We start from the raw sequence: 15,303 nt of genomic DNA, 5'->3' as shown, positions 1-15,303 counted from the left end.
ACAGGGTGATTTTTTGTAGCTGACCTCTCTTCAGGGTGATTTGTTTCTAGCTGATTGCTCTGCAGGTTGATTTGCTTGTAGATGAACTCTCTACAGGGTAACTTGCTTGTAGCTGAACTCCTTACTTTGTGTCTAGTTTGTAGCTGATCTATCTACATGGTGGATTGTTTGTAGCTGAACTCCTTACATTGTGTGTAGTTTCTAGCTGATCTCTCTACAGGGTGATTTGTTTGTAGCTGATCTCTATACAAGTTGATTTGTGTGTATGTGAGAGATCAGGCCAGATTCAACAGGCCCAGCAGCCATATAGGGACTGAACATTGTTATTTGTATCATGATATAACAATCTTGACTATTCTAGAACATTCTGAGAATTTTGTATAAATAGAGCTGTGTTGTACAGTATATTTGCCTTCTCTTATTTCATTTGAATGAATGATTGCTGCTGTATCCCTGGTGAAGCTGTTGAGGAGACTGCTACTGTTGGCTAGCTCGGTGTTGTTCCTATCACATTTGGTGACAGGAGTGGGATTGTCCTCCGTGCAGACGTCAGAGGAGACCTACCCGTGTATGCTCCGTTCTGGGAAACGCTATCAGCCAGAGATGAGCGAGGTCACTGAGCTATTGAAGGCCTGGAAGGAGGAGCGAGAGAAGGAGAAGGAAGAGCAACGAGCAGAGCGAGAGGAAGAGAAGAGGCGGTACGAGGGATGCCTAGAACAGCAGCAAGAACGTTTTGAGAGACTTATTGAAGGTCTAACGGCAGAGAGAAGGCCGCGTTGCGTGGAAGTAGGGCCAGAATCACTGAAGTTGACAAAACGTACGGAGAGTGACGACATTGAGGCTTTCTTAACAACTTTCGAGAGAACAGTGGAGGCTCATGGGGTGGACAGAGATAAGCGTGCTGCTATCCTGGCACCTCAGTTGACGGGGAAAGCTCGTCTGGCCTACGCCGCGATGACTGACGCCAATGCTAGAGACTACGACAGAGTGAAGGCAGCCATTTTCCATCGTTACGATATTAATGAGGAGACTTACCGACGACGCTTCCGTTCTATCAAGCCCTTGGAGAACGATACGCCGGTGGAGTTGGCAATTCGAGTGAAGGACCTGGCAGAGAAATGGCTAAGGGACTGTCGAGACAGGGAGGCTGTGGTAGATGTAATGGTGAAGGAGCAGTTTGTGGAAGTACTACCAGAGGAGGTAAGGGTCTGGGTGAAGGAGAGGAAGCCTAGAAATACACAGGAGGCTGGTAGACTGGCAGAAGACTACCGTCAAGCCAGGAAGGTAGAGCTGTGGGAACCTGCTCAGAAGACTGGTGTTAAGAAAGGAACACCTGGTCAGAGGGGTTGCTATTCTTGTGGACAGCTGGGACACATGGCTAAGGACTGTAGCAGTAGTGGTAAGAAGGTGAGCCCATCCACTTCCAAGGGTGAGGATGTGCTGAAGGTGGAGAAGAGGCTGAAGAAGGATGAGAAGCCTTTCCTATGTTACAATTGTTGGGGACGTGGACATACTTCAAGGCAGTGCCCCAGTGATGCGTTCTTCTGTGGTGCAAAGAGATTGAGAGACCATCGTGGGAAGAAGCCACTAGTAAGACAGTCATTTCGCTGTAAGGGGTTTGTAGAAGGTCAGTATGTTGATGACATGGTATTAGATACTGGTTGCTCTAGAACTTTGGTGAGGAGAGAACTTGTAAGAGAGGATAAGTTGAATTTGGAGAAGTCGGTTACGGTGCAATGTGCACATGGAGATGCTGTTGAGTACCCTGTGGCTACTGTAGAGATTAGTGGGCAGGGGAGAGTGGTTATAGTGGAGGCAGCCGTGTCAGACAAGTTGCCACACTCAGTATTGTTAGGTACTGATGTTCCAGAATTGGTGAGCTGGTTGAAGAGTGAGGACCAGTCTCTTATGGTGGTGACCCGGAGCCAAGCTGGCAGGCAGAGCAGGAGTCAACCTGGGCAAGATAGGGGGGAGCATGATGTAGTTTTATCCGATAGTGGAGAAGTGTTGGATAGCGGAGAATTGGTAGAGACTACTTCAGTTAGCGGAGAGGTAGCAGAGGAGCCAGGCAACAAGGAGTTCAGAGCAGAGGTAGAAGAGGGTAATATGAGTGTAGGATTGCCCTTACAGGAGCTCGAAGAGGAGTCAAATCTGCCTGTTGATGGGGATGTGCTGGCAAGTGAGTTTAATTTGAGTGATGATATGTTTGTAGGTGGTGAGAAGGACAAGGGCCCAAGAAAGCCTAGGTCTGAGAGAAGGAAGATGCGTTATGAGCACGCCAGAGCTCAGAGGGCATGTGTTGGGGATCTTAACCCAGCTATTTCAAAGGAGGAGTTACGGAAGCTTCAAGATGCTGATTTGATGATTCAGGATCTGAGGGAATTGAAACCGGACCAAGTAGTGGAGCAAGATGGCTTGTGGTACCATTTATGGGTAAAGAGGCAGCCACCTGGGCAGACGGTGAAGCAGTTGCTTTTACCCAAACCATACCATCATATTGTTTGTAAGTTAGCTCATTCTATTCCAATTGCAGGACACCTTGGCCGGGATAAGACAATCTGTAGAATTACACAGCGGTTTTATTGGCCCACAGTATTCCGAGATGTAGCAGAATACTGCAGGAGATGTCCACAGTGTCAGAAAACTGCTAGAGGGAGTCAACTCAGAGTACCACTTGTTCCCTTACCAGTGATGAAGGAACTGTTCGAGAGGATAGCCATGGACATTGTGGGTCCATTACCACGTAGCAGGAGAGGTAATCAATACATTTTAGTTGTATGTGATTATGCAACGAGGTACCCGGAGGCTATTCCTTTACGTTCCATTGATGCTGGGACAGTGGCAGAACACCTCATGCAATTGTTCTCTAGAGTTGGCATTCCCAGGGAGATCCTGTCTGATCAGGGTACTAACTTTATGTCGCAGTTGTTAAAGGAGTTGTACAACTTGTTGAATATCACCCAAATCCGTACTTCACCATACCATCCACAAACGGACGGCTTGGTGGAAAGATTCAACAAGACCCTTAAATCAATGTTGAGGAAGTTAGTAAGTAAGGAGGGTAAGAATTGGGATAGTTTGTTACCATATGTGTTGTTTGCGTACCGTGAGGTACCTCAATCTACCACAGGGTTCTCACCATTTGAATTGTTGTACGGTAGAGAAGTGAGGGGTCCATTAGATGTGCTGAGAGAAGAGTGGGAGGCGAGTAAGAAGAGTGACGAGAGTGTATTGTCCCACATCCTGCAAGTGAGAGAGAGGTTAGAAGAGATGTCAGAGGTGGTAAGTGAGAATGTGAGAGAGGCACAAAGGTGTCAGAAGTTATGGTATGATCAGAATACTAGAGAGAGAGTGCTAGAGCCTGGAGAGGAGGTATTAGTGTTGTTGCCAACTTCAAGCAACAAATTGTTGGCTAAGTGGCAGGGACCCTATCGTGTGATACGCAGGGTAGGGGAAGTAAACTATGAGTTGTCCATGCCAGACAAGAGGAGGAGGAAGGCCATATTTCATGTGAACATGTTAAAGAAATGGCACCAGGCAGAAGATACATGCTTGTGGGCGGCTAGTGTTGATTCTGAAGAAGAAGAAGACACACCTTCATGGAGAGGGGAGAGTGGTAAGTCTCCCTCTGTAGGTAGTCAGTTGACTGAGCAGCAGAAGGGACAGTTATTGGAGCTACTGACTGAGTTCAAGACAGTAATGAGTGGGAAGTGTGGGAGAACCTCCATTTGTCAGCATCGTATAAGAACCGTGGAAGGACTACCGGTACGACAGCGGCCATATCGGCTGCCACACATTTACAGAGAGGCAGTTGAGAAAGAGTTAGAGATGATGTTGGAAGAGGGTGTGATTGAGCCATGTGTCAGTGAATGGGCATCTCCAATGGTGATCGTCAAAAAGAAGGATGATACCATTCGACTGTGCGTAGATTACAGGAGACTGAATGCTGGAACACAGCTGGATGCATACCCTATGCCAAGGGTCGAAGACATCTTAGATCAGTTAGGCCAAGCTAAGTATATCACCACATTGGATCTTGCAAAAGGGTATTGGCAAGTTCCTGTGGCAGAGGAGGACCGTCACAAAACAGCATTCATCACCACTAAAGGGCTATACCAATTTAAGATGATGCCATTTGGGCTCTGTGGAGCACCCGCCACATTCCAAAGAATGATGGACGAGGTTATCCGGGGAATCGACAAGTTTGCTAGCGCCTACCTGGATGATCTCATTGTGTTTAGTTATAATTGGGAGGATCATCTTACACATCTAAGAGTAATGTTGAACAGATTGGGAGAGGTGGGGCTAACAACCAAGCCCTCTAAATGTCAGTTGGCTATGGCAGAATGTACATATCTGGGGCATGTGGTTGGCAATGGAGTGGTGAAGCCAGAGGCAACTAAGTTACAAACTATAGAGCAGTTTCCTTTGCCAACCACAAAGAAGCAGGTCAGATCGTTTTTGGGGCTAGCTGGCTATTATCGCCGTTTTATTCCTGACTATGCAACCATTGCTGCTCCATTGACTGAATTAATCAGGAAGTATGAGCCGGAGAGAATTAGTTGGTCAGAAGGTTGTAATAGGGCATTTTGTGAGTTGAAGGGGAGGTTGTTGTCTTATCCTGTGTTAAGAAATGTTAATTTCTCCCTTCCCTTTACCTTACAGGTAGATGCTTCTGATGATGGGGTGGGAGCAGTTTTAAGTCAGATTGATGAGGAGGGCATGGACCACCCAGTTGCATACTTCAGCAGGAAACTATTGCCCAGGGAACAGAAATATGCTGCCGTTGAAAAGGAGTGTTTGGCCATCAAACTGGGAATAGAGAAGTTTTCTGTCTACTTGATGGGGAGAGAATTTACAATCCAGACGGACCATCGGGCACTGCAGTGGCTCTCAAAGTGTCAAAATTTGAACAGCCGATTGACACGGTGGAGCATAGCTTTACAATCCTACAAGTTTAAAGTGCTCCATCGAAGAGGAACAGAGAATGCTAATGCTGATGCCCTCTCACGGATCCCGGTTGCCATCAAGATAAGGGGGAAGGGGTGTGAGAGATCAGGCCAGATTCAACAGGCCCAGCAGCCATATAGGGACTGAACATTGTTATTTGTATCATGATATAACAATCTTGACTATTCTAGAACATTCTGAGAATTTTGTATAAATAGAGCTGTGTTGTACAGTATATTTGCCTTCTCTTATTTCATTTGAATGAATGATTGCTGCTGTATCCCTGGTGAAGCTGTTGAGGAGACTGCTACTGTTGGCTAGCTCGGTGTTGTTCCTATCACAGTGTAGCTGATCTCTCTGCAGGGTGATTTGTTTGTAGCCGATCTCTCTACAAGGTAATTTGTTTGTAGCTGAACTATCTATAAGGTGATTTGTATGTAGCTAATCTCTCTGCAGATTGATTTGTTTTAGCTGAACTCTGATTTGTTTTTAGCTTATCTCTGTACAGGTTGATTTGTGTGTAACTGATCTCTCTACAAGCTGATTTGTTTGTAGCTGATCACTCTGCAGGTTGATTTGTTTCTAGATGATCTCTCTACAGGTTGATTTGTTTGTTGCTGATCGCTCTAAAGGTTGATTTGTTTGTAGCTGAACTCTCTGCAAAATGTTTTGTTTGTAGTTGATCTCTCTACAAGGTGATTTTTTGTAACTGACCTCTCTTCAGGATGATTTTTTTTGTAGCTGACCTCTCTTCAGGGTGATTTGTTTCTAGCTGATATCTCTACAGAGTGATTTTTTGTAGCTGACCTCTCTTCAGGGTGATTTGTTTCTAGCTGATTGCTCTACAGGTTGATTTGTTTGTAGATGAACTCTCTACAGGGTAATTTGCTTGTAGCTGAACTCCTTACTTTGTGTCTAGTTTGTAGCTGATCTCTCTACAGGGTGATTTGTTTGTAGCTGAACTCCTTACATTGTGTGTAGTTTCTAGCTGATCTCTCCACAGGGTGATTTGTTTGTAGCTGATCTCTCTACAAGTTGATTTGTGTGTAGCTGATCCCTCTGCAGGTTGATTTGTTTGTAGCCGATCTCTCTACAGGTAGTCTGTTTGTAGCTGAACTCTCTATAAGGTGATTTGTTTGTAGCTGATCTCTCTGCAGGTTGATTTGTTTTAGCTGAACTCTCTACAGGGTGATTGCTTGTAGCTGAACTCCTTACATTGTGTCTAGTTTCTAGCTGATGTCTCTACAGGGTGATTTTTTGTAGCTGAACTCTCTTCAGGGTGATTTGTTTCTAGCTGATCTCTCTACAGGTAGATTTGTTGCAGCTGAACACCCTGCAAAGTGTTTTGTTTGTAGCTGATCACTCTAAAGGGTAATTTGTTTGTAGCTGAACTCTCTCCACAGTGACTTGTGTGTAGCTGGATTCTGTGTAACTGAATTCTCTAGAGAGTGACTTAATTGTAGCTGAATTCTCTACACAGTGCATGACATGTTTATAGCTGAACTTTCTTCAGTGTGACTTGTAATGTTCTGAATCTCTATAGTGATATATTTGCTTAACTCTCCACATGTTGACTGTCTTCTTGCTGAACTGTCTATAAGATTAACTGTTTGCAGCTGAACTCCCTACAGAATAACTTGTGATGTAATAAAATTCTATAATGGAGTAAATAAATTAGCCGAATGCTCTATTAGGGTGACTGTTCTATTAGAGTATCTCGATCTCGCATTTGCTACATGGAGTTGGCTTTCGAATCATAACTCAGTGGTTTGTAATCCGATTCTTCTGTACTACTGCAAGGACTTTCTATGAAGATTATTCCAGCTATACACCGATTTTCAGCTCATTGCTCTAAGCAGTTTGCCTAGTAGGCGTGAAAACTAATACTTTTTTATTCATAAAAATCGATCGCGTAATTGTGACACAGGTTGGGTTTTGTGTCATATCTCCGTGGTCTTTATCTCGATTCTTTTCAAACCACCAAAAGGCACTCCTACGATGGTTACTCCATCTACATAGCAATTTTCAACTCATTCCATGAAGCGGTTTACCCTGTAGGCGTGACAACATATCGATCTTGTTTTACGCGAATAATTGGTCATAACTCCTGAACCATTCATCGGATTTGTACCAAATTTGATGCTAGGATTCGCCTTTGGACTCCCTTTCTGTGTGCCAAATTTCAAGGCGATTGGAGTACGTGTTTGCTTGTTATAGCAATTTTTGCAAGTGTGCGAAAAGACGAAGAAGAAAAAAAAACGAAGAAAAACAAATGAAACTTTGGCAGCTCGTATCTCGGAAATGGCCGGAGCGATTTCCTTCAAATTTGGAATGTAGACTCCCTTGGCTGGCGGGCAACTGTGTAGTAAATTTGGTTCCAATCAGATAAGTGATCACCGAGATACAAAGGTGTGAAAATGACGTTTTCGTTCTTCCTGTCAATATACTCACGGGTGTGGCGCGCCGGCTTCTTGGGCCGCACGACACACTACCGTGTGTCTTGATACAGTATAACAGTAAATGCACAAATTTTGTGTCTGTTCAACTTTAGATGCTAAACTCTGGCAAGGTTGTCGAATAAAAACTACCTGGGTTGATCGGAAGAAATTAAAGCTACAGATTCGGTAAATCAATGGTTTATTACATTATTGACTGTGCTCGTTGCTTGTATTGAGATGTACAGTATATGTGACCGAATCTTCAAAAAGGGTTTATGGCTTTTTTTTACAATTATATGTACAATAGGCATAAAAAGTTTCCATTCCATTGCATTACACTTTTGATGACATTCTGGCACCATTTGAGTGGCGTTCTGCCACCATCCACTGCCATCATGTTTTGATGCCATTTCAATGTCATTTCACTGCTGTTTTGACTCCACTCCAATTCAATTCTATATTTATTGTACTGGTCAGGCAGTATCACTTGAAACTGAACTGTTATATACAAAAGAGTAACATAGCTTGCTGTGCCTTTCCTCTGTATGGACCGCAGTCTATAATTTTTATAAGGAATTATCTAACAAAAGGGGAAGTCTGTAGGTAGAGTACACGAACATTATTAGTACAATGTGTTGTGAATTGTTAACACTGGCAAGTAGATAAAAAAAGAAGACATTGCACCTATGAGCTAGCTTCTATTTTTGAAAACTGATTTGTTGCTCACTCTTTTCCGCTTCCCATGCAGACTGAAGATTTACTGTGGTCACACCTGCTCTCGCGTGATCTGTTGTTTTAATAAACTGTTTCACAAGTGTGGCTATAAACATGGTAGTGATTCCTGCTGTTCTTATGCTACTTTTGTTGATGCAACAAGTCTTTATTATTAGTACTGAGTCGGTAAAGGTTTTGATGGTGCTCTGGCACAATGCCATTCCAACGCTGTTCCACATTCCACTGCCATTTCAATAGAACAAAAGCCAGTGAAACAGGAACTTTTTATGTCTAGCAACCCGGCCATAACATGACTTGTGAATAAGGCACCAGCTTACAATTTGGTCACACTGTAGTCCTAACATACCACCATTGTGTGGTGTAATTTTAAGATGATTGGTTAGGGATAGGTTAAAATCATTAGTCTGGAAATCCGGAAAGATGTAGGACCTCTTTTTGCAGATCTGGTTGCATATAGTGTGTATACATAGCTACTACATTATTATTACAATCTCACTATATGCATAGTACCTCACTAAAGTTAGTGTATTGTCAGAATAGCTATAGTGATAATAATTATTATTATGATGTGCTTTTGTGCTATTTTATAGGGAGGCAGGGCATGACCCATCTGTAATCAGGTCATATCACAGTGGAACACGTGTATGTGTGCAGTAGTATATAATCATGAGCATTATTTGAGCAAAAAATTAAGATTTTTAATTCAATTAGGGATCATAGTACAAGGGAAAAATATTAATTAAAGTTCAGTTAGGGATCAGAGAAATAAAAGTTGTGAAACAAGGGAGGTAACCTATACCTGAAGATATACTAGTGGACTTTTAATCCGTACTTTAGTCTGTACCATAACTGAATTAGGGAAATTAATCTTCACTATTATATCTTCAGGTGTAGGTGACCTTCCTTGTTTCATTACTTTGATCCCTAAAAATTTAAATTATCCGTGTACTTGTTTTTTGTAACATTGTTATGACTGGTGAAATCCTCAGATACCACCACATTAGAAGGAAGAATGGCCCATAGCTTATTGTTTTTGTCTAAACGCATGCCCAACATCAATTACTGAAACAGCGACGTGGCCATTATGCTTTGTTTTCAGTTATGTTCAGCCCATTACACAGCATTACAAATGAAAAACACTATGAGAAAGACCTCCGCCATCAATATAGTCACAATGGATAACTGGGACAATTCCAGGTCTAAATATAGGAAAAACCATCCACGATTTGACACCTTGTGCTGTCAGCAAAGATAAATGGGACACAAAAGAGGACACGGGTGTAAGTCTGAGCATATGCATTGTACGTATTGTGGTTTGCCTTAAGGGACCTGTTGGACTGAAACAACATTGAACGGTGAAAAAGTCAAGATGTAGCCTTACTTGTTATCGAGTTATGTTTTCTGAAGGCATCAGACAGGTAGTTAGTTGAAATTCCGCTGAATAGTTGTTTAAAGAGAACTCCCTTTTGAAGCATTTCAGATCACACTGAAAGCACTTTTGGGCTTGGTTATGACTAACCAATACGTAATACTGCCAAGGTACCATGAATTGTGAAGCCGGTTTCTGGTCAATGCTTGTTTGTGAGAAAGAGTGTAAACCTCCGTGATCCCTAATATACAGTACTACTGCTCTCTGTGAAAAGTTTACAATGAAACAGGGGAGGTTGCAGATATATACTACTTTATTTCCTATTTATGGCCATGACTAAAACACTTATAATTAGGGATTAAATGTCTACACTATACTATATCTGCAGGTGTATGTGACCTACTTTGCTTCACTACATTTTATTTCTATGAACCCTGATTGGCTTTAAATTCCTGATTTTCCTTGTACTTTTTTTGGTTTACTTAGCATACTGTGTTAAAAGAAAATAATGACATTAGATGTGTAATAAAGTTATTTTGTGTCTGAACTCACGCACCAACTATTAATCGCTGAAAATTAAATAAATGTTACGCTCTGCTTTCAGAACACTAACACAGTATTAGAAATGAAGAACAGTACGAGAAGTATCTCTGTCTCTGCAGTCAGTCTGGTCACTACAGAAAATATGGATGATTCCTCTGTTATAAATGTGATAGTCTGCAGAGATAAGCCATAATGCTCTACCACAATTTAACACCTTGGCACTGTTAGCAAAATGAAATGAAACACAAGTCTAGTCAAAGGTATGTCTGTGATATATGCATTGTGCATACTGCAATTATTATGCTAAAAGGTACAAGTGCCTGTTGGGCTGAAACAATGTCTAACAGAGAAAAAATCAAGCTTATAGCCTTTCCCGTTATTTAATTACACTTGTCTGAAAAGCATCAGACAGGCAGTTAGTTAGTTGGTGATTAGAAAATAGGAAGAAAAAATTCCGTAGCAACTTATATTGGAAGCCTTTTTGGCTGCTTTTAAGACAATTTTAGGTTTGATACTACCTAACTGACACTGCTAAGGCATCATGCAAGTATTGTGAGCACTGCTCTAATAGAGTATCTTGATCTTTACAGAAGAGTGGTCAGGTGGAAACTTGATAAACTGGACCAGTGGCACTACCCCTGGTTAATGTCTTATGAGAAAGCGCAAATTTCTGTGATCCCTAATATACAGTACTAACATGCTGTACAATTGTATTCAGGAGTTGTAATGTGTTGTGTGACTTTTACAAAGTAATCACATGCACAATCAAAAAACTTTGAAAGGTCATGTCTAGCCTGTTTCTTCCTCAATGAATAAAGATGGCAACTACTAGGATTGTATATGTGACCGGATTTGTGAAAAGGGGTCTTCCACACACATCCAATTCTATGAACTCAGAAGACCATAGCTCAGTATTCAAGAAACATATTAACCTGAAACTTTCTCCATACACTAAGCTATGTTACATTGGTTTGCAATACTGACCAAATTTCAAATCAATAGCCTTTTCCTATTTTAAGTTATGAGTTGTCAACGGTGGTAAATTGAATGTGTGTGGAAGACTCCTTTTCACAAATCCGGTCTCATATATTACACATATGCTTGTGTCATGTTTTGCAACTAGGTTGGCTAGCACAATTTCTGCTGTTGCAAATTTGCATGCACAATATAAACTTGAATGGCTTCACCAACATATTATGTGACTGGATTTTGGAAAAATGATCCAAATCACACATTAGAAGTTTCGAGATACGTAAACGCACGGTTTTCAAATCAGCTTAACTTGTCAAGGATAGCAAGCATGTGTATGAAATTTGCGCAAAAGCTGCATCAATCTATTACCTTTCAGACTACTTCCAGTACTTGTAGTAGCTCGTAGAGTTTCCCGCCAAATAAGATAGAAAATCTGAGCAGTTGGATGAGTGGAGTAGTATCACGAGTGCTCACAAAGGGGTGGAGGGTGGGTGGTGGCAGGGTGGTAAAGGGATAGACTTCAAAATGGAGGCAGACCACAATTTGAGTCTAGACACGAGATTACAGGGCTGTGCTGGCTCCTTAGTGACTGATATGTAGCAAAATCAACACAAAAACATCTGGCCAACATTACGAGGCTGTCCACCAGTAAACCACTGATTCTTGCCAAGCCAGGTCCTTCACAAGACAGAAACCACCATTCGAGCTCTACACACCACCTAGAAAAGACGTCTGTTGAAATCAGCCTCGAGTAGTTTGAGTAGTAGTGAAGGTAAAAACTATTAGTACAATAGTGTAGCTATCCACTGGAGGTGTTAGTTTAATTTTGCTTGATGTGCAATTTGGATCGGTTTTGTAAAATTTGGTCACTTATAATTATCCCTTTTAGTTTTGTTGTCTGCAATGAAAGCTGTTTTTGATACATCTGTGAAATTGGTTTGTAAAATTGGTAGGTATCAGATTCAATTGTTTACAAATTCAAGTTATGTACAGGATGCAAGTTTAATGTAGCACTAAGGTAGCTTGATAAAGTTGATTGTGACCTAAGACCGTTTCTAGATGAAGATGTTCTAGTGGGAACAAAATTAAAGCATCTTTAATTGTGTTAAAAAACCATCAATATCCACACATTTCCTAAAATTTATTTTATTGGTTCTTTAGGGATAGAGGAATGAACTCGCTAAGTTTCAGCTTCATAAGTTAAGCAGTGTGGGAAATATGGCACTAGACAGCTGGATGAGCAAATAAATTGATACATTTTATTGCAAAAGTACTATTGTGTGTAGATCAATGGTTTTCCCAAGTTTGGTCACAATTACTATTATTATTTATTGATAATATTCTATCCAGGGTATCGTGTTAGTGTTTGACATCACAAATTATGCATCATTTCAAGGACTGGATCAATGGATGCATGAAATTTACCAGGTGAGCTCCATCAGGGCTACATCACTGGTGGAATATTTTGTATGCAGTGAAATCTGTCTAATCATTCCACTCACTTGTCTAAACTTGCAGTCTGATGAAACGAACACAGCTTTGAACAATACACAGCCTTGAACATTACTTATAGCATTATAAAGCAGTGCAAAGCTTATGAAAAGTAGCAAATCAAATTAATGATTTCTTAATTGATGTTCTGGTCACAGAAAAATTGTAGCAGTCCAAATAACACACCATTACTAAAGTGGGAATTAACATCAAGGTAAATTCACCAGTAAACAAAAAAAAGACATAGCTACAAACAGAAAACCAAATAGTGGTTCAGGCATATGAATAATAAGGAATCCAATGAAGAGTTGAATGTTTGAACTATTAATCTGTTCTAGCTATAGAAACCACCTGTTTAATAAGGTAAGAAATAAGCGGAATACATGGGTTTCTTTGCATTGCATAAGATTGGAGTGCTTTGTCACAAAGTAGGGTTACCAGGCCTTGCAAAGTGTTTTGCTATAATGTGATATTCATTATTGTGTTCATTGATATGAGCCTGTTATCTGATAATGCAAGTGTATAGATCTTCTAGAAATCATTTGTGAGTGTATCTGCGGAAGTGGTCTTATAGTCATTCTGAAGCTCCACCGAATCCATGTTTGACCAATGGTAATTCCTCAGGTGTTTAACCAATCACCATCATACGGCATCAAGCAGTAGTGATTTGTTATGGGTATACAGTGACCAAATGTCAAGCCAGTAGCTTGTTCACAAGTCAAGTTAAGGACTATGAAAGGCTATAAGCCCAGATCCGGTCACATTTGATCTGAAGAGTAAACACGGTGTTACATGGTTGCATGTGAATGTATTTGTGTAGTATTCAGATGATTTCGAATTGGTGGTGGTTGGTAATAACTGTCATTTGGAAGGTTCACGTAAAGTTTCAGTCAAAGAAGCTGAAATGGTAAGTGTCAAGTGGTAGCATTGCATGTTAAATCATACTTTATATTCATAGTTTGCAGAACAACACAGGGCCACGTATATTGAGATAAGTACTGAGACCAGTCATAATATCAATGAAGTATGTACCTACATGTTTACTCATCTAACATGTACGTATGACCACTTTAGTGTTAAAACATCACAGTTTTAACATTGTCCACAATTCATCTACATATAGGTGCGCAATTTAAAATACAGTAATGCTCTTTACTTTTATACACATACTTACAAATGACATCTGTTCCAATATATTTGCAATATCTACATTCATAATTTATTAAGTATCAAGTTCTTTAGATGTGCTACGTATGGTATGTCCCCATTATAATCCAAACAGCTTTTCCTTCAGTGTTCATCAAAATATTTTGTGAATTGGGATGCGCGGTTTTTCTAACAAAGAGCTTTTTAACTACTCTAATAGAACACATCATTGATGCCCTAACCGACCAGTAATGTTACTGGTCTTATTAGGGGATACTCAAAGGGTTTCTGGAGTTTCAAGAGAAATACTCTAATAAAGTAGTCAGGATAACTACTCTAATAAAACAGTCAATTGGCTACAGTGGAAATACTTTTTTTACACATCCTATGTAATATCTCCTTGTGATAGAACTGCTTTAAGAAACAAACAAGGGTTAAAAGAATTCATGACATACACCTGTATATATTTTGGGTAATTGTGATAGCATGTGTAAGTACATATATATTACAAAAAATGATAACAGCAGAATTGATGGGTTTTGGCATAGGGAATAGCTATGCACAAAAGCATAATAGAATGCACACACAATTTAATATGTATGTATTTTTTCAGGCTTTTGTGGTGTTATCAAGAAGAATGTTGGCAACCATGTCTATGAAAGTATGTATAATATTTCTAATAGAAATGTATATATAGACATACCAATAGAACCACACTATGGTGCTAGCTATATATGTTGTTACATTTGTTTCTTCATTAACTGTTAGCTCTACTACACTCTGAAGTTATTAATTCCTGTCCCACATCACCAATGGCTTCAAGTTACATATTTGTAGTGACTTTTGTAATCCTGGAACTTGTAATAGTAACCACAAACCTATTACATAGCTTAAGAAATAGCTGAAGTGATTGCCCCCCCCCCCCCCCCCCCCCCCCACCTTGTATAATGAATCTTTGAGAGATGGTATTATTGCATCTGCATGGAAACAATCCAACATTATCCCAATGCATAAAGGAGATTGTACTGATGACCCTAGTAACTATAGGCTGGTCATCTCTGTGGTCCCTGTGGTTGCTAAGGTGTTTGAAAAAATTGTGTCCACCCAGTTGCATTCTTATTTAGTGGTAATAAATTCATCCTCACCAGGGTGCTTTCTGACGTGGAAGTTTACGGAAGACATCTTATTAGTTGCTCTTGGTTACATCGTTAATTCCTTAGACTCTGGTCAATCAGTATGTGGTGCATTCTTGGATCTGAGGAGAGCCTATGACTCGTTAGATCAATGCATCTTACTATACAGGGACTAAATGTTGCTTCTGCTGTATTAAAGTGGTTTCAGAGTTATTTGAGTGGGAGGATTCATCGTGTTAAGAGTTCTCTGATTGGCAACCAATGTTGGGTGGTATTCCACAAGGAAGTTCCCTTTGGACCACTGCTATTCCTAATATGTGACCCAGTCTGAGAAAACCGATCTTATCGCCCATGTCAGCAGATTCGATTTTTCACCCAGGACACACAGCCACATGAATAAACTATCTAATTCCACATTTAAAATCAGCTAGACTTGAGTGGTCTGGTTTTGCTGGCTGCTTTTCCCGAGCCCAGTGGCAATCCGTACGTGTGGTGTGGGGCCTTAATGGAGCTCTGGTCAACCTGG

General features: G+C 40.7%; 2 protein-coding genes across 2 annotated transcripts in view; both read left to right on the top strand.

The window, feature by feature from the left end:
- The first annotated feature begins 89 nt into the window (after positions 1-89).
- LOC136252265 (uncharacterized) lies at positions 90-8,761 on the top strand. The gene is made up of 3 exons (XM_066044676.1): positions 90-5,345; positions 7,502-7,574; positions 8,714-8,761. The coding sequence occupies exon 1, from the start codon at positions 436-438 to the stop codon at positions 5,095-5,097; it is 4,662 nt and encodes a 1,553-aa protein (XP_065900748.1). The 5' UTR covers positions 90-435; the 3' UTR covers positions 5,098-5,345; positions 7,502-7,574; positions 8,714-8,761.
- A 2,739-nt stretch (positions 8,762-11,500) lies between these two features.
- The window catches only part of LOC136252266 (uncharacterized), a 90,122-nt gene continuing 86,319 nt past the window's right edge, over positions 11,501-15,303 (top strand). Inside the window, exons 1-4 of the mRNA XM_066044678.1 lie at positions 11,501-12,435; positions 13,319-13,405; positions 13,457-13,522; positions 14,258-14,305. Coding sequence (XP_065900750.1) covers positions 12,418-12,435; positions 13,319-13,405; positions 13,457-13,522; positions 14,258-14,305 — 219 coding nt within the window. The 5' untranslated portion in view covers positions 11,501-12,417. The remainder of the gene's footprint in view (positions 12,436-13,318; positions 13,406-13,456; positions 13,523-14,257; positions 14,306-15,303) is intronic.

This window comes from Dysidea avara, chromosome 4, assembly GCF_963678975.1.
Source record: "Dysidea avara chromosome 4, odDysAvar1.4, whole genome shotgun sequence".
Lineage (NCBI taxonomy): Eukaryota > Metazoa > Porifera > Demospongiae > Dictyoceratida > Dysideidae > Dysidea > Dysidea avara.
Note: the sequence above shows the minus strand (reverse complement) of the source record. Positions and strands in the feature narration are given on the sequence as shown.